The 25,141-nt window shown below is 40.7% G+C and overlaps 4 protein-coding genes across 5 annotated transcripts; 3 read left to right on the top strand and 1 right to left on the bottom strand.

Moving 5' to 3' along the window:
• Positions 1 to 1,062: 1,062 nt before the first annotated feature.
• On the bottom strand, positions 1,063 to 9,716 carry LOC106181750 (uncharacterized). 2 transcript variants are annotated; one of them, XR_015333465.1, is made up of 3 exons: positions 8,115 to 9,716; positions 1,467 to 7,801; positions 1,063 to 1,153 (listed from the first exon to the last, which is right to left on the bottom strand). XR_015333465.1 is itself a non-coding variant. In XM_087008797.1 (2 exons), the coding sequence occupies exon 2, from the start codon at positions 7,652 to 7,654 to the stop codon at positions 1,850 to 1,852; it is 5,805 nt and encodes a 1,934-aa protein (XP_086864923.1). In that variant the 5' UTR covers positions 7,655 to 7,801; positions 8,115 to 9,716; the 3' UTR covers positions 1,162 to 1,849. The 2 variants fall into 2 exon arrangements, 1 of the variants encoding a protein (XP_086864923.1); XM_087008797.1 differs by lacking the exon at positions 1,063 to 1,153 and having other exon boundaries at positions 1,162 to 7,801.
• A 2,965-nt stretch (positions 9,717 to 12,681) lies between these two features.
• Positions 12,682 to 20,348, top strand: LOC106161098 (protein CFDP2-like). Its single transcript, XM_087007747.1, has 2 exons — positions 12,682 to 13,020; positions 19,473 to 20,348. The coding sequence occupies exons 1-2, from the start codon at positions 12,682 to 12,684 to the stop codon at positions 20,346 to 20,348; spliced, it is 1,215 nt and encodes a 404-aa protein (XP_086863873.1).
• A 6-nt stretch (positions 20,349 to 20,354) lies between these two features.
• Positions 20,355 to 21,280, top strand: LOC147762781 (uncharacterized). The gene has a single exon (XM_087007746.1). The coding sequence runs from the start codon at positions 20,355 to 20,357 to the stop codon at positions 20,844 to 20,846; it is 492 nt and encodes a 163-aa protein (XP_086863872.1). The 3' UTR covers positions 20,847 to 21,280.
• On the top strand, positions 21,105 to 21,580 carry LOC147762780 (uncharacterized). Its single transcript, XM_087007745.1, has 2 exons — positions 21,105 to 21,179; positions 21,299 to 21,580. Exons 1-2 carry the CDS (start codon positions 21,105 to 21,107, stop codon positions 21,578 to 21,580), a joined length of 357 nt encoding a protein of 118 aa, XP_086863871.1.
• The last annotated feature ends 3,561 nt before the right edge of the window (positions 21,581 to 25,141 follow it).

Genomic DNA, 25,141 nt, shown 5'->3' with positions numbered 1-25,141 from the left:
GATTCTGCGCAAAATTTGGACGCAAACAGCCAGTAAGAGCCCGTACGGCCGGTTGTGACCGAGGCTTTAGATGCACCACGAATTGGCTGTACTGCTGTTGGTGGTCGAATATATTTTGAACTTGATTTTTATTCACTGTACATAAATGTTTGGTTATTGTTTAATTGTATCATTTGTTACACCTTTCTGTAAAGTATGTTGCTAACTGTAAACAATGTGACTCTTCAGTATGGTCGCACACCACTTCATTATGCTGCTTCGGGCGGTCACAACAATGTAGCAGCTCTACTCATTCAGCACGGAGCTGATCCCTGCTGTGTGGACAGGGTAAGTTGATATTTGGTTAATTTTATTACGCAGTCATACCAAATGAGGTCAATAATCGGTATAATTAAACATTTAAAGAACATTCTCATTTATAAACTTTCTTTGTGTATTTTTAATTACAGGGTTAATACTTAATATGGAATGTTATTTTTTGGCGAGTAAATTTTCTGCAAAATATATGTTTTCTCTCACACTATTTTAAATCCGAAACTGAAGTGCCACTCCACGTATAACCAGGTGTGTTACCTATCTACCGCACAAATCTCGAAACTATTGATGCATGCAGTTGCATGTTATATGGTCAGCAATGTGAGAGGTGGTCTTTTTGGCAATTTCTGCCCTTGTATAAAAACGCAGGGTTTGGCCAAGCTTTGGCCTCATTCTCAACGAATTGAGCCAGGCTTTACAAATCCTGAGAACTAAAAATGGCGGACGTACATGAAAGAAAAACCGCCTAATCTTTTAATAGTCTCTCCGCCTCTCACACGCCTCCCCACATGTCGTCCCTGCGGGGTACAGTAATTAAATCTCGGCTCCGTTCGCCATGCGGAAGCTACCTGAGAAATATTAACACACACACACACACACACATAAATATATCAGTTTGCTAAATGATTAAGATCGATTGTTTATAGGCAGTTTAGTTCATCAAACATACACACACTGGACAAAAGAAGTGTCACCCCCTAACTCAGAGTAATAAAAGTAGGCAGATTTTGGGTAATTATAATGCCTGGTGTACTGCCACTTCCTATTGGACGCAGAGGAATGACAGCAGACAACGGTATTGATGTAAGCTATCTTTATTGTACATCACCGTAAAAAACTAGAAGAGAAAATACAAAACAGAAACTAAATATGTTTCAAAAATATCTATATATAAAAGCTACAAAGAGCATTAATAAACAAATGAAGTATTTGAAGATTACCAAATAATGACAACATAAATATTTTGTGCGCGCGAAATTTTAACTATAATACGGTAAAACAATGTATGACCTACATTTAGAAAGCATGGGCAGAAATGCTAGAGCACTTTAACTGCTTCTAAAGGAACATATACGTACAAATAAAAAACTAAATACAACCTAAATATAATCTACATGTTGTGTATAAAGTAAAGAAAGCAATGAACTTACGCCTTGGAGCCTCAATGATAGATAAAAGTAACTTGAAAGAAACAGTGACATAAAATGGCCTGATCGTGAGTAACACCGCATTCCTGGACACAACTAATATCAAGACTAGGTGGCACAAAAAATGAGAATGAATCTGTATTACGTGCAATACTCACTAGATACCACACACTGTGAATTTAAAATAAACATGTAAGCTAAAATACATAAACAAATGAAATTTAACCTGATTAATTTCTATCAACCATCTGGTACAGTTCAAAACAAGGAATCAAAGTCGGGGGCAACACACTCCCCACTTGATGTGTAAACATCACTAATAAACTATAATGAACCCAGCTAATAACACTACAGTTGAAAATGTCTGTGCCCAAGCACTATTCTCATTAATCCACAAGAAGTATCAATTCAGTTAAAGGTCTCACAAATGTTTTCCCTCCTTTTACTCGTACTTCCACTGTACGGACTGCCTTGTCAGTTTTACTCGGGAATGTTTTCACTACAAGTCCCATAGGCCATTCATTTCTGCTACAATTGATGTCACGAAGCAAAACAATGTCACCCTCCTTCAAGTCTGGTTGTTTGATTTGCCACTTGGATCTTGATTGTAGATTCTGCAGGTAGCTTTGTCTCCATCTTTTCCAGAATGTGTTGGCCAAAACTTGGACATGTTTCCATTGAGATCGGTATATATCTCGCAAGTTGACTGAATCAGTGAGTGCAGGCAACCCTTCCGTCTTCTGGGTAAGAAGCATGGCAGGGGTAATAACCTCAGGGTAATCTGGATCTGTGGATATTGGGCCGATCGGGCGAGAATTTATAATAGCACTAACTTCATGCATCAAGGTACATAACACATCATGGGTAAGTTTCTGACATCGGTTCAAAAACATGCCATCTAAAATCCTTCTGGTTATCCCTATCATGCGCTCCCAAATCCCTCCCATGTGGGAAGCATGTGGAGGGTTGAATCTCCAGATTATCTTGTGTTTGATTAGGTACTCTTGAACAGGACCGCCTTCCACAAAAATTCCTTGTGCTTGAACATCTTCTAATGCTCCTACAAAGTTAGTCCCTCTGTCAGATCGGAACTCGGTGACGGGACCTCTTATGGCAACAAATCTTCTCATGGCATTAATGAAAGCGTCACTGCTCATGCTCTCTACCAACTCGATGTGGACGGCTCTTGTAAATAAACAAGTAAACAGAACTCCCCACCGTTTGCTTTCTGCTATACCACCCCTGGTTCTACGTGCCACAACTGACCATGGTCCAAAGACGTCCACTCCTACAATTGCAAAGGGGGGCCCAGAAGTAAGTCGGTCCTTTGGGAGGTCTGCCATTTGTTGATTCATTACTTGACCTCTCAATTTCCTACAAGGAACGCACTTGTATATCATGGAGGAAATGATCCTCTTGACTCCTGTTATCCAAAACCTTTTTCTAATGGCTGTTTCTGTTATTAGTCTTCCTTGATGGAAAACTTCTCTGTGGAAATGTGTTACCAACAACTTGGCAAAGTGCGATTTTCCATCGATAATGACTGGATGTTTCTCGTCAAAGGCAACAGGTGCTTGGTTCAGGCGCCCCCCTACTCGCATAATCCCTTCTTGATCTAGAAAGGGACTCAAAGCAAGAATCGAGCTCCTATGGGAAAGAGGCTGACCTTCTCGCAGCGCCGACATTTCGTTTGGGAAACAAGCATCCTGCGAAACCTTGATGAGTAAGTTCTCAGTTTTCACAGTTTCTTCAATAGTTTTCAGATTAGGGCTCTCCTTGTATTCTGGACGCTTGCTACAACGTCTCTTCAATGCAGAAAATGCTCTAATCAGCGACGGCCAGGTAGAGAACTTCTCGAATTTTGATTGTAAATCATAGGTGACGGCTATTTTTGCAACAGAGATTTCTTGTCTGATTTCTTTGTCATTTGCAGGGTTCACTAAGTCATGGGTTTGAGAAGTGATGATGTTTTCACATCTTAACAAGTCTGGCCCATTGATCCAAAGACTGTGCGTAAAATCCTTGACTGGGTAATTACCTCTGGTACCGCAATCAGCTGGATTCTTCTGGGATGGAATATACTGCCACTGGTGGGCTTTAGAGCGCTTGAGTACTGCCTGCACCCTATTGGACACGTATGTATAGAAGCGCTTTGTTCGATTGTACAAATACCCAAGTACAACCTTGCTGTCAGAGTGGTACACAAAATCTTCTGGCTTTACATCCAAAAACCCACTGACGATATCTGCCAATTCTGTGGCCAGGACGGCAGCACATAACTCTAGACGAGGAATCGTTGTTCCTCCTGGGGGTGAAAGCTTTGACTTCCCCATCAAAAAACCAGACTGAACCTCTTGTCCAAACACTACTTGAGCAAAGGCTACTGCCGATATGGCACTTTCAGAAGCATCGGCAAAGACGTGGACTTTGAGATAATCTGCTTCACACCACGAGTTCTGCACAAACATGCGTGGAAATTGTAGATCTACTACCAACTTCAATGAGCTTTTCCAAGCCTCCCACTTCGTCTTCAGATCTTCAGCTAGTGGCTGGTCCCACTCTACTCCACTCTCCGTAATCTCACGAAGAAGAATTCGACCACCTGTAGTGATAGGAGTGAGGAAACCTAGGGGATCAAATATGCTGCTGATTGCTGATAGAATTCCCCTTCTCGTAGGTGGTCTCTCTGGCATGTTGAGCTTGAAGATGAACGCATCGTCCTTTAATTCCCAGACAAGACCTAGGCTGGCTTGCTGCGGTAACTCCTCTTCAAACAAATCTATAGATCTCAGGGATTTGTCAAGGTCTTCTGCTTCAAAGGCTTTCATGACTGCTGGAGAATTCGATGCGATCTTGTGCAGCTTTATCTTGGCATTGTTTTGTAACGTCGCCTGGGTCCTCTTTACAAGGCTAATGGCTTCCGACTCAGTTGGACACGAGGCAAGTCCATCATCAACATAGAAATCTCTGTGTACAAAGTTCCGTACATCATCTTCCGCATCTTCAACTGCCTTTCGGAGCCCATAGGTGGCCACTGCTGGTGAAGGTGTATTACCAAAAACGTGCACTCTCATGCGGTACTCTATCATATCTTCTCTAGGGTCATTATTCCTGAACCAGAAGAAACGTAAGAAGTTTCGATGCTCTTCATTCACCCGGAATGAATAAAACATTTGATGAATGTCTGTTGTAATTGCAACCTTGTTTCTTCTGAACCGTAACAACACCCCCAATAAGCTATTCGTGAGGTTTGGCCCAGAAAGTAAAACGCTGTTCAATGAAAGCCCTTCATATTCTGCTGAAGAATCAAAGACCCCTCTAATTTTGTTCGGCTTTCTTGGATGATAAACTCCAAAGAGCGGTAAGTACCAAGATTCCGTTTCAGGTGCAAGCTTCGGCGCCTCTTCTGCAGCTCTAGATTCAATAATCTGACCCATGAACTCCACCATGTCCTTTTCTTTTTGGGTGTTTTTCTTCAATGAGGTTGCTAGAAGTCTTGCCCTCCTCAACGCTTGAGGTCGGTTATTGGGAAGAGTAGGTCTCGGATGTTTGAAAGGCAAAGGAGCCTTCAAGTGTCCATCTGCATCCTTGACCATAGAATTTTCCATTACGGTCAGGAAGGCAACATCATCCTGCGACATACCAACACGCTCATCTAGCCTTGTAGTCTTGAAAATGTTATCTTCAGGAGCAACTGAATCTTTGATAATCATGCCACTAGTACATGGGCTCATGATTGTTGGACGTCCACCTCTTGTGAAATGTGTTTTGTAAGCGTTGACCACAGTTAGATCTGGTCTGTGGAACTGTCCCAAACATACTTCACCTACGACTACCCACCCCAAAGGCAACTTCTGAGCAAAAGGTGAATTACGTGGACCAACTATCTGTTGTTGTACATGATGAGCTTCAAGGACATCCCTGCCGATCAAAAGACCAATCTGAGCTGTAGTATCCAATGGAGGAATGGAGTTCGCTAAAGGAGCCAGGTGTTCAAAGTGACTGGTGACTTCAGGGGTAGGAATCTCGGATCTCTCATTTGGCACGCTGCACTCTATGATGTTAGGCACCTTGATTTCACAAGATTTGTCAACAGACTGAACTATTAAATTGGTTGCATATCTAGTTGTTATCCTCGATGTCCCAGAACATGAAGACACAGTGTAATGGCGTTGCTCACTGGCCAACTGAAGTTTATCAAACAATGATGAGTTACCAAGAGTTCTGTTGCTTTGGTCATCATGGACTGCGTATACCCTTATGGACTTCTCTGGTTGTCCCGCTGGAAATACATTTACCAAAATGGTCTTGGCACAAGATCTGCCTGAAAAACCTTCTCCACAGAGTGTGGTGCATTTCGTAGTAATGCTGTCTTCGTTGGGACTAGGTGTCTCCCCACTGTCACCTTGCAACCTTGTGATTTCGATGTGCATGGCTGTGGCATGGTTCGTCCTGCCGCATACCTGGCATTTAACTTCGTTTTTGCAGTCACGGAAAAGGTGCATGTTGGTCTCACAGCAACGATAACAGATGTGATTCTCCTTTAATATCTTCTTACGCTCATCAATGGATTTCTTGCGAAAGGCTCTGCATGTATTCAGAGAGTGACCCACATTATGAAGTGGACACAGGTTCCTTCCCCTTTCTAAGGGTGGATTGGCAACTTCCGTCTTGAATGTTGACACCTTGGATTTGGGAGGTTGTTTCTTGACCATGGCAGGAGCCGGGAAAGAAAAGGAGAAGCTCGGGTCATTGCATCGACTAGACATATCTCTAACAAAGACTACAAAGTCTTCAAAGGGTGGGTATGGGACCGAGTGTGTGGATTTATATTTGGCTGCTCTATCGATCCACTTATTCTGAAGAAAGAAGGGCAGTTTATGCAGCACTAAATTGACCCCTGTAGATGTATCCCACTGACATAACAAATCTTTATATGCAGGGTCTTCTTTCTTAAATTCAATCTCGTGAAGGATGTCCAACAGCTCGTACAGTCTAGGATACTCATTTGGTCCACTTATCTTTGGGAAACTGGCAACCTTTGACTTGAGAGCAGCATCTATAAGTTCAGGACGGCCATACCTTTCCTCAAGTCTTTCCCATATCCTGCGTATTGCTAAGGAGGCATCATTAGCACTTGCATTTCGCAGACTCCTAGCCTGTTGCGATGATTTAGGTCCCAAAAATTTCACTAGTAGATCCAACTGTTCTCTGTCATTGGCACCGAGTTCTTGAATTATCGACTTAAAATTTTCTTTCCATGCTGGGTAGTCTTGCGGCTCGTCATTGAAATTCATGAATCTAGTCATAAGCAAATCCTTTCTGAGAAGGTGCTTGGAAAATTCTGTGGCTAAATACATTCTTTCTGTAGAGGGGTTCCCAGTACTGGTATTAGGTTCCTGAGCACGGATCTCACTGCGACTAGGAACAAACGTGGTGGCAGGAAACGTAGCTGCTTGGGAGAGAATATTGTTACCCGTGTGAGGGCCAGCCTCCACATATGCTCTCGTACGTTGTGTACGGGTTCTCTGTAAAGAGACACTGGACGCCTTATCATCGTCTTCTTCACTCATCTCCTTGACAGCTTGATACTCTGCCTCAGCGACTGCCAACTCTTTCTCTGTCTCTAAGATCTTGACTTTGGTTTTCATTTCCTGACTGGCCTTTTCCATTTCAGCCTGGACGCTTTTAAATTCCGCTTCTCTTTGGGCATAATCTAGCCTCACTCTGGCTGCCTCTAGTTTGGCCTTTTGTTGGGCTAGGAGGGACTGGGTAGATAGCATCGACCTTTCACTTTTGATTGAACCAGGCCTTTTTATTTGAGCAAATAAAAATTTGTCTATCTTTGCCATAACCATGTCCACTTTAGTCTGTGTTGACGCAAATTTGCCCTGGGCTATCATTCTTTCTTCATCGCTAAAATCACTAGGGTTCCTCTTCAGGACACCACTAAGTTCTGTGAAAACTTCTTGATATTTGCTCCATAACGTACAGATACTGTCCTTAATAATTTGAATCTCTTCAATCTCCTTTAAGTCACAACAGCTAAAGTTCATAAGTTCAGTATCTATGTGGGCACTTAACTTGTCTAACTTGGTCGTAATTGGACTAATCTTACTGTGTAAGTGCTCTGTCCCTTTTTCTGTCAATTGTCTCTTTCTTCCTTCTGTGTTGACCTCTGAATCCTCCATGTTGACGTATGGACCCTCCAGACAGGTAGATACAGATGAATTTTCAAGGCTTTTTTACTGTACTGCCACTTCCTATTGGACGCAGAGGAATGACAGCAGACAACGGTATTGATGTAAGCTATCTTTATTGTACATCACCGTAAAAAACTAGAAGAGAAAATACAAAACAGAAACTAAATATGTTTCAAAAATATCTATATATAAAAGCTACAAAGAGCATTAATAAACAAATGAAGTATTTGAAGATTACCAAATAATGACAACATAAATATTTTGTGCGCGCGAAATTTTAACTATAATACGGTAAAACAATGTATGACCTACATTTAGAAAGCATGGGCAGAAATGCTAGAGCACTTTAACTGCTTCTAAAGGAACATATACGTACAAATAAAAAACTAAATACAACCTAAATATAATCTACATGTTGTGTATAAAGTAAAGAAAGCAATGAACTTACGCCTTGGAGCCTCAATGATAGATAAAAGTAACTTGAAAGAAACAGTGACATAAAATGGCCTGATCGTGAGTAACACCGCATTCCTGGACACAACTAATATCAAGACTAGGTGGCACAAAAAATGAGAATGAATCTGTATTACGTGCAATACTCACTAGATACCACACACTGTGAATTTAAAATAAACATGTAAGCTAAAATACATAAACAAATGAAATTTAACCTGATTAATTTCTATCAACCATCTGGTACAGTTCAAAACAAGGAATCAAAGTCGGGGGCAACACACCTGGTCTACTTATAATGTGACTAATGAGTATAAAACCGCTGTACCATGGGAGTGTATTGTTGGTCTTGTAAATGTACAGCAAATGTTATTCCTGTCTTCCTCCAATATGGCAAGATACAGGCAATAATCTAACGGTTATAGGTGCAAGTTATTAACCTGAAGAGGCGGAATATAAGCAATGTCAGTATATCGATACAATTGAATTGTTTAGTCAGAACCGTCCAGAGGGTCTGGTCTCGGTATAAAAACACTGGATCAAGAGACAAATTGCCTCTGATGGGTCGTCCAAGAAAAACTACTGGCCGTGAAGACCGACGACTGATTTTGATGTCCAGGTTGTCAAAGTTCGACACTGCTTGTCAGTTGACAACACAGTGGAAAAATTTCACAAATAAGAATGTGTCTGTGAAAATTTCTAGGCGTCGGTTACATGCTCATAGAGTGTACAGCAGGGTAGCAAGACTGAAACCTCTTATATCGTTACAAAAGAGGCAACGTAGAGTGAACTAGGGTCAACAGGATCTGGAACTGGACAGCCCATGACAATTGGTCCTATATATTTTTTTCTGATGAGTGTCGCTTTGGTCTGACCTCTGATGACAGACGGGTACGATGCTGGCGAACTGCTGGTAAAGCATTTGAACCACATGTACTGAATTTTCGAACCCGGAGCAGCATATTCATCATGGTGTGGGGCTGCATCAGCATCCATGACGTGGGCGAATTGATTGTGGTTGATGAAAACATGAATCACTAGAAATATATCGATGTTTTGGAGTCAGGCTTGCTACCATCTATTACTAACATGTTTGGTGACACGAATTATCCATTTGTTCACCAGGATGACAATGCTCCTTGTCAGAGGCCCAGAGCAGTTGATGATTGGTTTGACCAACAGGGCATTCGCAGGGTGATGTGGCCTGCCCAGAGTCCGGAAGCAAACATAATAGAAAATGTGTGGAATGATATGTCAAAACTTTTGACAAATGCCCGTCTAACCAGCAGAGAAACTCTGTTATATTCAGTGTTTCATGCTTGGGCCAGCATAAGCCCTGAACGCAACAGACAATTATATAAATCCTTGCCTCGTAGACTGGCACCTATTATTAGGTCACGTGGCTATGCCACTAAGTACTAATTTTGGACTTGAAACTGCATATTTTGGTAGAATGTATATTTTGTTCTCATTTTGTGATTTTTTTGTGAAATTTGATGTTAATAAAATGATACCAGGAGCATATCATTCCACAGTCATTTATCTCCCCCATAGTATTGGCTCAGTAGGGGTGACACTTCTTTTGTCCAGTGTGTGTACATTCAATTTGATGTATTGCCTGTGTTTCATTTTTTTATTGATCATTGAATCAGTTGGTAATCTGTCTGTAAAATAAATCGGTTACTGCAAATATTGCGTATCTTCAGGATGATCGTACACCACTTCATTACGCTGCTGAGGGTGGTTACATCGATTTAATAGCTTTATTAATTCAGCATGGAGCTGATCCCAACAGTAAAGCTTGGGTAGGTTTGTATATGCTTCTAAAAATATAGTACCTCCCCCTAGATAATTTTCAATATGTAGACATACCTTATGAGATCGGTACTTGGTAATTAAACATTTTAAATTCATTGCTTGTAAACAATACATGTGAATCCTCTAACATTTTAATGATACCTGAATCTAATTGTAGATTTAATTTGTCACTGTTTAAAATGCTCGTTATGATTTCTGCATGATAAGATAAAGAAAAATGACAAAACTGGGAAACTGTTAACTGCATCATTTCATCGACAAACTGATTCACACACTATGTGATGTGTATATTTAATGTACTAAAATGATGAACTGTAAAATGTGTCACATCTTTGATGAACTGCTGTTGGTAGGCTAGTATATTTTTTATTTGGTTTTATTCCTTATAAATCACTATATATTTTAATTGTTAATTAAGTATTTGGCCCATCTGTGTGCAAGATACAGTGTATATCGAGCTCAGAAAATATTGTGTATCTACAGGATGACCGTACCCCACTTCATTACGCTGCTGACGGTGGTCACAAAGATTTTGCAGCTCTACTTTTGCAGCACGGAGCTGATCCCTTCAGTATTGCTTGGGTAGGTTTGTGTATGCCACTTGAAATACAGTTCCTTCCCATAATCTCTATATTTTTTCATGCAGTCATTCCTGAAGCGATCCGTTTTGAGTAAATGAAGATTTTAAAATCATCAATTTCTGTAAGATGAGATCACAAAAAATTACATTACTGGGAAACTGTAAACTGCACCACTTTATCGACGAACTGGTCTACACACTGTATGATGTACTATATTCAGTTTGATAAAATGAACAGCATCTTGTCCACCTGCAGTTAGGTGTACCACGACTTGGCTGTACTGCTGGTGGTCGAATATATTTTAACTTGTTTTTATTCACTGTACATAACTGTTTGGTTATTTTGAATCATTCGTTACATTTCTGAATCTTTCTGTAAAATATGTTGTTAACTGAAAATGTTGTGACTCTACAGTATGGTCGCACACCACTTTATTATGCTGCTGTGGGCGGTCACAGCGGTGTAGCAGCTCTACTCATTCAGCACGGAGCTGATCCCTGCTGTGAGGACAAGGTAAGTTGATATCTATAGTAATTTTCATTATGGTGTTATGAGAACAGTACTCAGTAATTAAACATTAAAAAACCGTTTAATTTGTAAACATTATATGTGTATCTTATAATACTTGATGCTAATATGTAGTCATTGTGGGTGTTATGTATACATTTGGAATAAACCCCCTCCGCGATGTTTTGTGTAATAAGAAAAAAATTTAAAAACTGGGGAACTATAAACTGCCATTTCTACAGTGATATACCTGTATGTTCGTACACACATTGCATGTTATATATATATATATATATATATATATGATAAAGATTGCCTTGTTTTCATGCAGTTTAGTGCATCAAACACTTTCAGTTTTGTTTGATTTCCTGTGGTCGAGTTTTGTCACCATTCATCATTCATTGAATCAATCAATACATTCCTTCGTGAGTTACGAGTCACTGAAATAATTTGTATTTTCAGGGTGGACGTACACCACTTAGTTACGCTTCTGAAGGTGGTCACATCAATGTAGCTTCTTTGCTTTTGCAACGTGGAGCAGATCCCAACTGCAAAGCTAGGGTAGGTTTATTTATGCTACTTGATTATAGCTCCTTCCAATAATCTTTATCTTTTCACAATGTAGACATACCATATGGATCAGTTTCTTGGTAATTTGAAAATTTTAATTCATCACTTAGAAACATTGCATGTGAATCCTTTAATGATTTTATGATACCTGAATCTATAGTGGATATTAGTCATTATTGTTTTTAATAGTCTGTGATTTCTGCATGATGAGATCACGAAACATAACAAAACTGGGAAACTGTTAACTGCATCATTTCATCGACATACAGATTCACACACTATGTGATGTTTATATTCAACAGAATAAAATGATGAATTGTAAAATGTATCACATCTTTGCTGAACTGCTTTTGGTGGTTTAGTATATTTTTAATTTCGTTCTATTCCCTATAAATGACTATTTTAATTGTTCCTTAAACATTGGTTCATCTTCGTGTAAGATGCATTGGTTACTGAAAATATTAAGTATTTCAGGAGTGATTGCATTGAATGTCATTGTACATTTTAATCATTTGGTACACCTTTATATAAAACATTTTGTTTAATTAAAACATTGTGACTCTTCAGTTTGGTCGCACACCACTTCATGATGCTACTGTGGGTGGACACAGCGATGTAGCAGCTCTACTCATTCAGCACGGAGCTGATCCCTGCTGTGTGGACAGGGTAAGTTAATCTCTATAATTTTTTGTGTTGTCATTCGGCACCTGTTTAGAACAGTACTCAGTAATAAAACATATGTAAACTTGTTTTGTGTAGGGGTGTTCAGGCGCTTTGCTTCACATCCAGTGTTGTTATGGCCGGCTAGTCCGTAAGGGCGAAAGGTGAAATTTAAGTGGCTTGCCGGTGACCCGTAGATCACTCAAGTCAACCTCTCCTCCCCGTGGTACACCCTGGAAACTAGGTCCTAGCGGGCCTAGGCAAACGAGGCTCTGGCTAAGGGACGGAAAACCCTAACGAAAAAACCTACCGCGGGGGGGGGGGGCTTGGGCAACAACCCTCCCGGTTCAAATTATTGTTACAGAAACCACAAAAACTTCTACTTCAACTAGGATCTCAGTGTATTCGAGTCAAGACCATGACACTATGACCACTTCTGATGAAAGCCCACCCCCGGAAGTCAGGAGTGCGAAGTCGGATGCACTGGGGCCCAAATCCATCCTTCGTGTTGGGTCATGGAATGTCCGCACAATGTTTGAGACCTCCAAAACAGCTCAAGTTATCAATGAGATGAAGAGATACCGACTAGACATCCTGGGTATCAGCGAATGTCGTTGGATAGGATCAGGGCGTCTCACGACAAATGACGGCTCACTTATCCTGTACTCTGGACACGAGAGCACACACAGTCATGGGGTAGCCATCATTCTCTCTCGAGAGAAGGCCAGAACTCTCATGGAATGGGAACCTATCAGTGAGGGGATTGTTAGAGCGCGTTTTGACTCAAAGTACTGTTGTTGTGAGTTCTGCTTTATTACATTCAAGATTTACGCGTCAAGTCACATGGTACCAGGTGTCATGCGACACCTGGCGTGACGCGTAAACGATACATAGGCTAATACACTACATTCCTCCCCATCATATTTTCAAAACATGCTTATATATAAACCACTGATAATTAAGATAAGTGTGAATTAATTACAATTGTTGACATAACTTTAACATACATACGGATTACACTTTATCAACAGCATCTTAGTCAACCCTTGCTTTAAATGACAATGTTATATGTATTGTATGCCTTACATCAGCACAGTTAATGATAATGAGATCTATTTTTGTGCATAGTAAATAATAATTGTGCATATACATTACATATTAACGGCACATATAAATACATTATTTCCTTATAACTAAGGTAACATGTTGTGTTAAACAGTGCATACTTTCAAGTCCCATATTTTTTATATATAAATGTGCATACATTACTGCATAAACGGCACATATGAACTTTACTAATTACGCTAAATCTGCATTATCAACATGACACATGCACTTTACTCACAAGACTGTGCTGTGCATCCAAACAGCTTCAGAATACAAACAACTTTTACAAATGCCTTGATAAAGTGAACGACATATAATTGTGTCACTTGTATGAATAGAATATTGAATGCAAATACAGGCTCAGTATAATGTAGCCAATATATGTGTGTAAAACATAGTCAATGTTCGGTTCAAAGTCAATAGAGTTCACAGAAAATGTCCCATTATCTCAGTAAATTGTCCTTGGCATAACGTATTGTAGTGGATATCGCTGTCACATCTGTTAATAATAACATTAGTTCTGAGTCTTCCTCTCAACAATAACGTATTGGAGGTATAACTGTTCTGCCACTTCTCGTAACAACAGCATCTTTGACAGTTCTATCACCTTGCGGTTGGTCATCACCCACATTAGGAGGAGTCACACATTTAGCTTTGGAGGGTTTTAGGGCCCCCCTTCCCTTACAGGGCTTTAAGTGATCATGATGCACCACCACAACTTTTCTTTTTGTTTTTATCTTATACAAAATTGGAGAAAGCACCTCAATAATTTTGAAGGGACCGAGCCATACAGGCTGTAATTTCTTTGAACGACCGGGTTTTGACATGTTATTATATCTATACACTAGGTCACCTTTACAATATTGTGTCTGTCTGGCATTTGCGTCATAGTACGCTTTTTGTGTCTTTAAATTTTCGCCGAGACATTTTCTGGCCAACTCGTGAACGCTCTCTAGCTTCTCTTTTAATTGCATGACATAGCTATTTGGTTCAACATCTCCTTTAATAGATTTTAAACCAAACGTAAAATCAATGGGCTGTCTAGTTTCCCTTCCAAACATCAACATGTTTGGGGTCAGACCTGTTTGTCTGTTAGGGACCGCCCTGATTGCGCTTGTAATTAAAGATAAATGTTTATCCCAATTACTGTCCTGTCCTTCCAAATAACACCGTATGCACTGCATGATAGTCCTATTCTGACGCTCGACGGCGCCATTCGAACTCGGCCTGTACGGACTGGTTTGAGTTTTATTAATGGACAGTAAACTGCAAACATTACTAAACAATTCACTTGTAAAATTGGCACCCATGTCGGAATGTATGATAGTTGGACAACCAAACCTAGCAATGAAATTGTTTACCAATGTTTTGCTAACCGTATCTGCAGTTTGGTCCGCTAATGGATACGCTTCCACCCATTTAGTGAACTGACATACGACAACTAAAATGTACTTATTCCCTGATTTACTGGGAGTAAGTGGTCCTAAAATATCTATGTGAACTCTCTCTAAAGGTGCACCGGCATGGAAATTTTGCAATTCAGCTCTGAATTTCCTGTTTGCCTTTTTATTTTTTTCACAGGCCACACATGAATTGACATACAGTTTGCAGTCGGTAGTCATTCCATACCAAAATACACTTTGTCTCAACTTAGAAAGAGTCCGAGCAATCCCTTGATGACCTGAAATAACAGGGTCATGACACAATGATAAGGCTTCCTGTTGAAATTCTTTGGGTAATACCAAAAGAGGGTTAAAAGAGCCTTTATCAAACCTGCTGTAATATAAAACACCATCTTTCATGGACAGCAAATTGAAGTTTGTCCATAAAAATTTCACAGCTGTCGAGCATAGTTGCAACTCCTCTTGAGAAGGACTTACATTTTCCTCAATCCAACCTATCACCTTTAATAAGTGAGGATCTTTTAATTGCGCTTCTCTGAGTTGACTTGCTGTATACTTTGCAAACAATTCAACATTCCCAGTATTTTCCCTGGGTGGGTCTACGGCAGGTGTAACAGTTTTCACGCTTCTTAGAGACAGGGGCCCTATGTAATCGACATCTTTATTAAATCTGTCCCATTCTTCATGAAGCCTGGTACAGTGATGACAGCCTCCACAAGGTAACTTTGTCACATCACAACCATCTTCATAGTAATAACAGTCTTTGTGCTGAAGAGGAATGCGTGACAATGAATCAGCATTACTGTGGTTTTTTCCCGATCTGTGCTGAATTTCGAAATCATACTGGGCCAATTCCTCCATCCACCTTGCTAAAACACCATTGAGCAATTTAAAACGCATGATCCAAGTCAAACTGCAATGATCTGTCCTTATTACAAACTTTCTACCAAGTAGATAGTGCCTGTACTGCCGAGTAAATCGGACTACTGCCAAAAGCTCCTTTTTAGTCGTGCAATAACGACGTTGACTAGGAGTGAGAGCAAAACTGCCATAACTAATGACCTTTTCAGCGTCATTTTGCACCTGTATGAGCTCAGCTCCAATACAAGTATCACTGGCGTCCGTGTCTAAAATAAATAAACCATCACTGTCTGGAAAACTCAGCACGGGACTATGGACCAAAGCCTGTTTCAAGTCATTGAATGCAACTTCGTGTTCATTAGTCCAATTAAAAACACTTTTGTTTTTGGTCAAATCATACAGTACACCAGACATAGCAGCAAAACATTTTATGTGACTTCTATGGTAATTAACTAGACCAAGAAATCTTTCCACGTCTTTCTTACATTTTGGACGTGGCCAACGTTGAACTGCTTTTATACTGTCAGGATTTGGAGCAATGCCATTCTCATCTACCAATTTACCCAAATAGAGAACACTCCTTTTGAGTAATGAACACTTGGATGGTTTTAATTTCAATCCATTTTCTTTGAATCTATCCAACACCAGTGCAATATTGGCTATAGAATCATCAAAATTGTTCCCAAGCACAACAACATCATCCAAGTAAGCGAGTACTTGTCTCCACGTCAAACCATGCAGAACGGAATTGACTGCTCGCATGAAAGTAGCAGGGCTGTTAGTCAAACCAAACGGTAGTCGTTTAAACTCAAACAAACCGTACTTGGTCATAAAAGCGGTTTTAGGCCGGGAGCTTTCCTCAACTTCAACCTGATAATAAGCACAGTTCATATCAAGAGTGCTGAAATATCGAGTGCCCGCTAAAACATCTAAGCATTCGTCTATCTGTGGTAGTGGATACACATCCTTGACGGTCACTTTATTTAAAGCACGAAAATCTATGCAATATCTCAAAGTGCCGTCTTTCTTTCTCACTAAAACAGGAGGGGAAGACCATTCAGAACAAGAGGGTTGCACAATATCAGCGGCTAACAATTTATCTAATGTAGCTTTTTCCTCTTGTTCAAAACCCAGAGGTGTGCGTCTCAGTCTTTGTTTAATAGGCTTTGCTTCGTTTGTATCAATTCTATGTTTAATTTTGGTAAAATGGCCGATATCAAATTCAGATTTGGAAAAAACATCGGCGTATTTTGTCAAAAGATTGCCTAATTTGAGAGACTGCTCATCAGACAAATCCTCACTAGATCGTTTCCACAAATCAATCACGTGTTCAGGAATATTATTCTTCACATCGTTAGAGTTCACATCAACTTTCAACACCGAGAAAGACTGGTGCACATTTGAACTATCAAAAATCTCAGGATATCCCAGTACACGCTCAATCTCTTCCAAATCACCCATCACATGACCTGCTTTTAAGGTAATTGACTTATCAGTCTCATTCCTTAGAGTGAGTGAACAACTGAGGCAATCATCCGTATAATCGGTGCTTATCAACCCATAAGGCACCGAAAGACCCTTCTGATCATATTTAGGGGCGTTGAGTAAAAATGTTTTGTTCCTTTCCGCAACAAAGGGGACTTGAACAAACTTCTCAGAATGCGGTGGAACGGCAACTTTCTTTGATAAAATGACACGATTCGCCACTAAATAATTGTCACTACCTTTTCTTATAGAGGCATGAACTTTGTTTCGTCTTCTATTTGAAGGATCTGGTCTGGCCAACGATATGAAATTGTTTTCCAGACAGATGTTACACTGAAACATTTTTAAGAAATCTAAACCCAATAAAACATTGTCTGGGATAGGAGCAGCAAGTACTGTCCATTCATACACTTCTGAACCAATTGCTAATTTTAGGCCTTTTATTTCTCTTGCTCGTAAGTTAATCTGCGGTATACCTTTTATGTCATGGTACCCGCCGTAAGTAATTTCTCCAGTAATTTCTGATAACAACTTGTCACTAACTATGGTCACTTGCGCTGCTGTGTCGATAACAGCGTTAGTTTTGATTCCATTGACATGTATGGGGACCACTAAACTTTCACCTTTGTCCATGCCATTACAATAAACAGTGTGTGGGATCAGATTTGGTCCTACTGCAGCTGAGGTCGATTGTTGGACCGCACAGGCGACCTGTTGCGGTTTAACGAATCACTGTTTTTCTGGGGACAATTGGTGCTTATGTGATCCATTTCATGGCAATTATAGCACCTTGTGATGCCCCTGGGGGGTGTACTGAACTGAGTGTCATTGCCCTTTTGTGTTTGGTTCACGGACTGACGGAATAACTGAATCAATTCTAACAACGAGGATTCAATGTTTTGCAACCTCTGCTCTACATCATTTGACTGAAATGATTTTCTCCGATTAGGACTCGAGCTACGAGGTGAAAACTGAACGCGACTCACATTAGGTGGATTTTGACGCTCAATATGATCTGTACATGGAGACTGGGGTTCCTTAAAAGTAACTTTGCGCAGTTGTTTACTACAATTTTCATTGCGTAGCCCCAGAATTTGCATATTTGCGCCACACGTACGGGCATTTTCGACCGCCTCTTCTAATGTTCTAGGTCTCATGCACATCACTTTTTCCACTAAATCTTTGTCTGAACACCCACGTAAAAACGATTCAGTGGCCATTTGATTAAATAGGCCAGTACCACGGTAGGCAGACATCGCTAAAATTCTCACACGTGAGCCAAATTCCTCATAGCTTTCGTTTTCTTTTTGTTTTATAGCGGCCAGTTCTGTTCGCGCCAAGGATGAATTTTCGGTTTTTCCGAAACATTTCATGAGGGTATCTACAACACTGTACAGGTGCATCCTTTCGTAAGGTGGTAGTTTTACAAACTCGTCAAGGGCTTTACCTTCTAGTGAATTGATCATAATTTCGTAGATTTCTTTGACTCCCCATCCCTTGCTCTCAGCAACGCAACATAATTTTACGTAATATGAATAGAAGTTAGTACTTCCATCATATGATTGAAAACGGGTGGGCGGCTGGGGGCAGGTAATGTGTGACTCATTGTATATGGGAAATGACCTACCTGTTGGAGGTGGTTGTCGGTTTTCGTCAGTATACAGGGGAGTGTCCACTGGCTGCGATCTTTGCGTGGGAGTGAATGTGGGTACATCCTCACGGAATTGTCGATGTGGCCCTCTCGGATCAGAATTCTGACGTCCATAACGGTACGCTGGCACGGTTGGGTCACTGACAACTGGCTGCCCCGGGACTGGTACAAAATCAGCATTTGAACTTATTCGCTCAGCTAAACCATGAGTTGAAGACTCCGTTGAAGTATCAGAGCCGGGAGGAGCATCGCCATCATGAGGATCATTTATCTCAATGTGTCCTTGCTGAGCATGAGTCAAGGGTGAAGCTGAATTTTCCAATAAGGATGGATTGTCACGTCGCATATATGAGATAAATTCTGTTTGAAATTTCTGCAATCCTTCTGTCATTTTATAAACATTTTCACATAGCCCTTCAAATTTTGAGTTTAAGTGTCTAATTTCGTTTTCCATTCGTGTAATCCGTGTTTCCTCACCACTATTGTCAATTTCATTTGAGCATAGAGGCTCCATGTTGTTTAAAATCGTAAAATTATCATTCAACGTAATAAAATGTGACCATCCTTGTCGCCATTGTTGTGAGTTCTGCTTTATTACATTCAAGATTTACGCGTCAAGTCACATGGTACCAGGTGTCATGCGACACCTGGCGTGACGCGTAAACGATACATAGGCTAATACACTACACTGTAAACTCACTATCATTCAGTGCTACGCCCCAACTATTGACGCTGAGGCTGATGTGAAGGAGGACTGGTATGAGCAACTACAAATGGCAGTATCAAGAGTCCCACAGCATGACCTACTCCTAGTCATTGGTGACCTTAATGCAAAAGTGGGAGCTTACAATTCTAACTCTGAGAGAGTGATGGAACCCCATAGATGTGGGGTGATGAATGAGAACGGGGAACACCTGGTTGACTTCTGTATGAACAACAGGCTGGTCATTGGAGGAACCATTTTCCCGCACAAGACCATTCATAAGCTCACTTGGACATCACCTGATGGAACCACAACAAACCAGATCGACCACATCATTATCAATGGCAAGTGGCGAAAGTCCCTTAAAGATGTTCGAGCTTACCGGGGAGCTGATGCCAACAGTGACCACTTCCTTGTCGCCTCCTCCATCAGGCTGAAACTCCAGAAGGTCATTCCACAGAGTCAACAACGGAAGCGGAAACAGCTGGACATCTCCAAACTCAAGTGTCCTCGTACCAAGACTGCATTTGTTCTCGAGTTGAAGAACCGTTTCGGCACTCTAGCAAGAGAAGATAGGATTGAAGCAGACAATGTCAGCCAGAAATGGGATACCATCCAGAGTACTTACTGCGCCACAGCAGAAGCAGTCCTTGGCTTCAAGAAGAAGAAGAACAAGGAATGGCTAACACCAGAAACATGGAAGCTTATTGATGAAAGGAGAATCCTGAAACAGAAGCTGTTGAACACCAAATCCCCTAGGCTCGTAGAACAAGACAGAGCAGCCTACAAGAGCAAGGATAAGGAGGTGAAGAAAAGTGCTAGGAGTTACAAGAGAGCCTTTGTGGAAAAGCTAGCTAGTGAGGCTGAACAGGCTGCAGCATAAGGTGACATGGGTACTGTCTACAAGATCACCAAACAGCTCAGCGGAAGCCACAACAACAACCATTCTGCTCCGATGAAAGACAGGAATGGCAACACCCTGTCCACAGAGTGTGAGCAAGCAGCACGGTGGGTTCAGCACTTCAAGGAGGTCCTTAACCACCCTGGCCCCAGTGAACCAGCTAATTCCACACCCACAGATGGTATCCTGGACATCAACACAGATCCGCCCACCAGAGAGGAAGTCAGGAATGCTATCATTGCTATGAAGAACGGCAAAGCTTCTGGCATTGACAACATCCATGCAGAAATGCTGAAAGCTGATGTTGGCATGGCCACAAACTTGCTGACTGACCTCTTCAGTACCATCTGGGAGAAGGACACGATACCAGACGATTGGACAAAGGGTCTCATTGTAAAGCTCCCCAAGAAAGGCAACCTCCATAAATGTGACAACTGGCGTGGGATCACTCTCCTATCCATCCCCAGCAAGATCTTCTGACGAGTTCTGCTGAAGCGTATTGACCGAGCCATTGACTCCAGACTCAGAGAGGAGCAAGCAGGATTCCGGAAAGGCAGGGGATGCATTGATCAGATCTTCGCCCTGCGCAACATCATCGAGCAGTGCCTGGAGTGGAACAAGCCTCTTTACATCAACTTTGTCGACTTCAGGAAAGCCTTTGACAGTGTGCATCGGGAGACATTGTGGAAAATACTGCTGTCATATGGTGTACCACCTAAGATTATCACTCTAATCAGCATGTTCTACAACCACTTCCAATGTAGTGTTATCCTGGACAATACCCTGACGGAGTGGTTCCCAGTGGATTCAGGTGTACGTCAAGGCTGTATCTTGTCCCCAATTCTCTTCCTTGTAACCATCGACTGGGTCATGAGAAAGACAACATCCGACAAACCCAGAGGCATCCAGTGGACTCTCCTGTTATATCCCAGCTAGAAGACCTTGACTTTGCCGATGACCTAGCCCTCCTGTCCTCTAAACACAGCCATCTCCAGGAGAAGACTGACCGTCTGAGTAGCTTTGCTGCACAAGCGGGACTTGCCATCAGCACCACCAAAACCCAGGTCATGTGCATTAACAACAGTACGACAGCACCTATTACCGTCAGTGGGAAACCACTTGAGTCTGTCGACGACTTCACATATCTGGGCAGTCTAATCAGCAAAGACAACGGGGCTCAGAAGGACATCAGGGCAAGACTTGGCAAGGCCTAGAGTTCATTCGCTAGACTCCGCACAATCTGGAAGCCAGAGCAGTACAGCTTACACACCAAAGTCCATCTTTACAACAGCAATGTGAAGTCTTTTCTGCTCTACGGGTCTGAATGTTGGAGAGTTACAAAGTCTGACATGAGCAGAGTAGAGTCCTTTCATAACAGGTGTCTCCGCAGGATCTGCCGCATATTCTGGCCAAATAAGATATCCAACCATGACCTGTACATACTGACAGGGAGCCAGAGTATTGTAGGGCAGATCAAGCGACGGCGATTTAAATGGCTCGGCCATGTACTTAGGATGGAGGAGAACCGAGTACCAAAGGTAGCTTTGAGATGGACACCACCCGGAAAAAGAAAGAGAGGAAGGCCCAAGACCACCTGGCGCCGAACAGTGATGGCAGAGCTGAGGGAGGGGGACCTTACATGGGGAGAGGCCCAGCACGTAGCCAGAGACAGGGCCAAATGGAAGGAAGTGACTGTGGCCTTATGTCCCACACGGGACGAAGAGCACTGATGATGATGATGATTTGTGTATCTTTTACTTGAATAATACGGGTATCTAGCTTACGTTTGATAATGGATTTTGAATAATATTTTAATAGCCCAATGTTTTATGTTATAAGTTCATAAAAATAACATAACCTGAAAACTGTTAGCTGCCATTTCTACAGTGGCATACTGGTACACACATCGTATGATATATGTATTCAATTTGCTAAACTGATAAAAATAGTCTTGCTAATAAGCAGTTTAATTTATCGAACATACATTCAATTTTTTTACGTGTTTCCTTCTTGTTATTGTTCATTGAATCATTTATTACATTTGTCTGTGAGATATTTCAGGCACTGAAAACATTTTGTATCTTCAGGATGATCGTACACCACTTCATTACGCTGCTGAGGGTGGTTACATCGATTTAATAGCTTTATTAATTCAGCATGGAGCTGATCCCAACTGTAAAGCCTGGGTACGTTCGTGTATGTTACTTGAAATATAGCTCTTTCCCGTAATCTTTCAATTTTCAATATGCAGACATACCTTATGTGATCAGTACTTAGTAATTTAACATTTTAAAATTATCAATTGTAAATGATACATGTGAATTGTCTGATATTTTAATGATACCTAAATCATTTACGGATTTAATGTATATTGTTTGAAATAGTCCTTGTTATTTCCCTTTGGTGAGTTCACGAAAAATAACATAACTCGGAAACAGTAGACTCCATCATTTCATCGACACACTGAATCACACACTGTGTGATTTATTTACTCAATGGACCAAAATAATGAACTGTGAAATGTGACAGATATTTGCTGATCTGCTGTTGGTAGTCTAATGTAATTCAAATTTGGCTCTATTCCGTATAAATTACTTTATTTTAAGAATATTATTACCCCTTATTTTTATCATCCAGATAGCGAAAATGAAGTGTTTCCTGCATCAATGTTTGTGCTGATTAAAAACAATGAAAAAAAAAAACGCTGGAAAATATAAAATATCGGCGTTTATATTTCTCGTTCAAATGTATAAGCATATAGACAATGCAAAGCTTTAATAGTCAATTTTACACCTTTCTACCTGTATTTTGAGGTTAAATAGCACTCGGTATGGGATATAACATGAGTGTTGGGGGTGGTGGGCTCATGTCCTAGTTAGATTCCACTTTACCAAAAGAACACGATTCAGAGCTGGGCCTCTGAGGACGTGTGTTCTTACAGCGCCCCTTGCAGATATGACAGCGGCTCTTAGAGTGTGTTAGGTTTTTCGCCTTTATTATGAGCAACGATTGTCTCTGATAGGAAGGTAGGTGTCTCGCCTGCCTGGTATGTGATTTAAAGTCACTTATATATATATATATATATATATATATATATATATATATATATATATATATATATATATACCACCCCCAACACATTCCTGAACAAGATTTTATCACGAAAATGGGCAGAGTTTACCATGAGTACATGGGCTACAATCCTGTGCCATCATTTTGGTTAACATTTTTGTCCTGAAGTTATGAGTCCCTAATTACAGATTTTGCATTAAACATAGACATCATTTTGCTTTATAAAATCCTAACTAAGGCTTCTAAGAAAAATCATTGACAATGTTTTGGAGAAGTAAATGATGTCATTAAGTTGGTGTTGAAACGGTGATCATGGGTGCTCAGCTAAAGGAGAAATACGAAGAACTTTTCAGTTTTATCCCTTAAATCGCAATTATGACATCACCCGTAAGATGACATATCTCTAAATATTAATTAAGGTAAGTTAAGGACTAGTGTTACAATATCCTTAATTGTTCAAAAACATTTGGCACATCTGACTGGATAATACATATGTTACTGAATACATTTGGTATCTCCAGGATGACTGTACACCCCTTCATTGTGCTGCTGATGGTGGTCACAGCGATGCAGCAGCTCTACTTTATAAGTGCGGAGCTGATGCTTGCAGTAAGGCTTTGGTAGGTTATGTTACTTGAAATATAGCTCCTCCGCATTAGTCGAGTCGCCACTCCCATAGGCCCAATAGTCGAACCCTGCAATGTTCTTTCCTGTAAACATTTTTTGCTGAAATGCATTCTTCAGGCCGAGAGAAGCAAAATTAGCTTGGTTGCTATTTCCGAGACATTGAGCATTTTTCAATATGGCCGTCAATTTATGAGGAAATATAGAAAACGACCAGAAGTTGCCTGGTAAACTTTATTGACAGCTTTGAACGTGTATCCTATCAGGAGAGCACAACAGTACTAGTGAATACGCTTAAGCGCGTACCACTTAGCAAAAAACCAAAATGGCCGTCAAAACATAAGGCAGAAAGTGATAAAAGCTGCAGATTCAGTTCGTTTTTTGCATATTTAGTTTTATTTAAAACCATATCTGCTTTTTTATTTATGTTAATTATGATATTTTGTTAGTCGTGACCCTAAACTCTCGGAATAAGCTTATCTGACAGTTCAATAACCCCCCAAGAGTCTGTTTGCTACTTTCCTGGGTCCCGTTATAATTTACTTAGAATGTTATTCCCTGTAATATTTTTAAGAATTTAATACTTTGGGGTATAAAAGTTAATTTAATTTGGCCTTTTTTGGCAGTGGCTACATCCAGAACGTTGATCCATTTTCAAAATTCAAGATGGCCGTCAATAATATAAAAATATATTATAAAATCATTATATCATAAATAAATAATTATGTAAAATAGAACAACAAATAGAAGCGGCAGAGATGTGGTTTCTCAGGAAAATGATGAGAATATCTTGGACAGAGAGAATGACAAATCAGAAAGTTTTGGAGAGAGCAGGAACAAAGCGTTTCCTTCTAAAAAGCATACGAAAGAGACAGTTGGAATTTTTAGGACACGTAATGCGGAAGGAAGAGCTGGAACATCTTAGTGTGACAGGCAAGGTCAATGGAAAGCGAAGCAGGGGCAGGCAAAGATTAACATACACAGCAAGCATACGTAGGTGGACAGGAATAGCGGAGCTAGACCTGTTGAAGACCGCAAAGGACAGGAAGAGGTGGAAGTCCATGATCGCCAATGTCCTA

Source organism: Lingula anatina, chromosome 3 (assembly GCF_051362555.1).
Source record: "Lingula anatina isolate TDL-2025a chromosome 3, LinAna3.0, whole genome shotgun sequence".
Classification (NCBI taxonomy): domain Eukaryota; kingdom Metazoa; phylum Brachiopoda; class Lingulata; order Lingulida; family Lingulidae; genus Lingula; species Lingula anatina.
Note: the sequence above shows the minus strand (reverse complement) of the source record. Positions and strands in the feature narration are given on the sequence as shown.

What these genes read in the sequence shown, in the direction of transcription:
- LOC106181750 (XM_087008797.1), bottom strand. Translation starts at nt 7,654, where the DNA reads ATGGAGGATTCAGAGGTCAACACAGAAGGAAGAAAGAGACAATTGACA.
- LOC106161098 (XM_087007747.1), top strand. Translation starts at nt 12,682, where the DNA reads ATGACCACTTCTGATGAAAGCCCACCCCCGGAAGTCAGGAGTGCGAAG. An exon ending in AACCTATCAGTGAGGGGATT is followed by an intron (nt 13,021 to 19,472) that starts GTTAGAGCGCGT and finishes ACTATCATTCAG; the next exon opens with TGCTACGCCCCAACTATTGA.
- LOC147762781 (XM_087007746.1), top strand. Translation starts at nt 20,355, where the DNA reads ATGGGTACTGTCTACAAGATCACCAAACAGCTCAGCGGAAGCCACAAC.
- LOC147762780 (XM_087007745.1), top strand. Translation starts at nt 21,105, where the DNA reads ATGTTCTACAACCACTTCCAATGTAGTGTTATCCTGGACAATACCCTG. An exon ending in GGTTCCCAGTGGATTCAGGT is followed by an intron (nt 21,180 to 21,298) that starts GTACGTCAAGGC and finishes GTTATATCCCAG; the next exon opens with CTAGAAGACCTTGACTTTGC.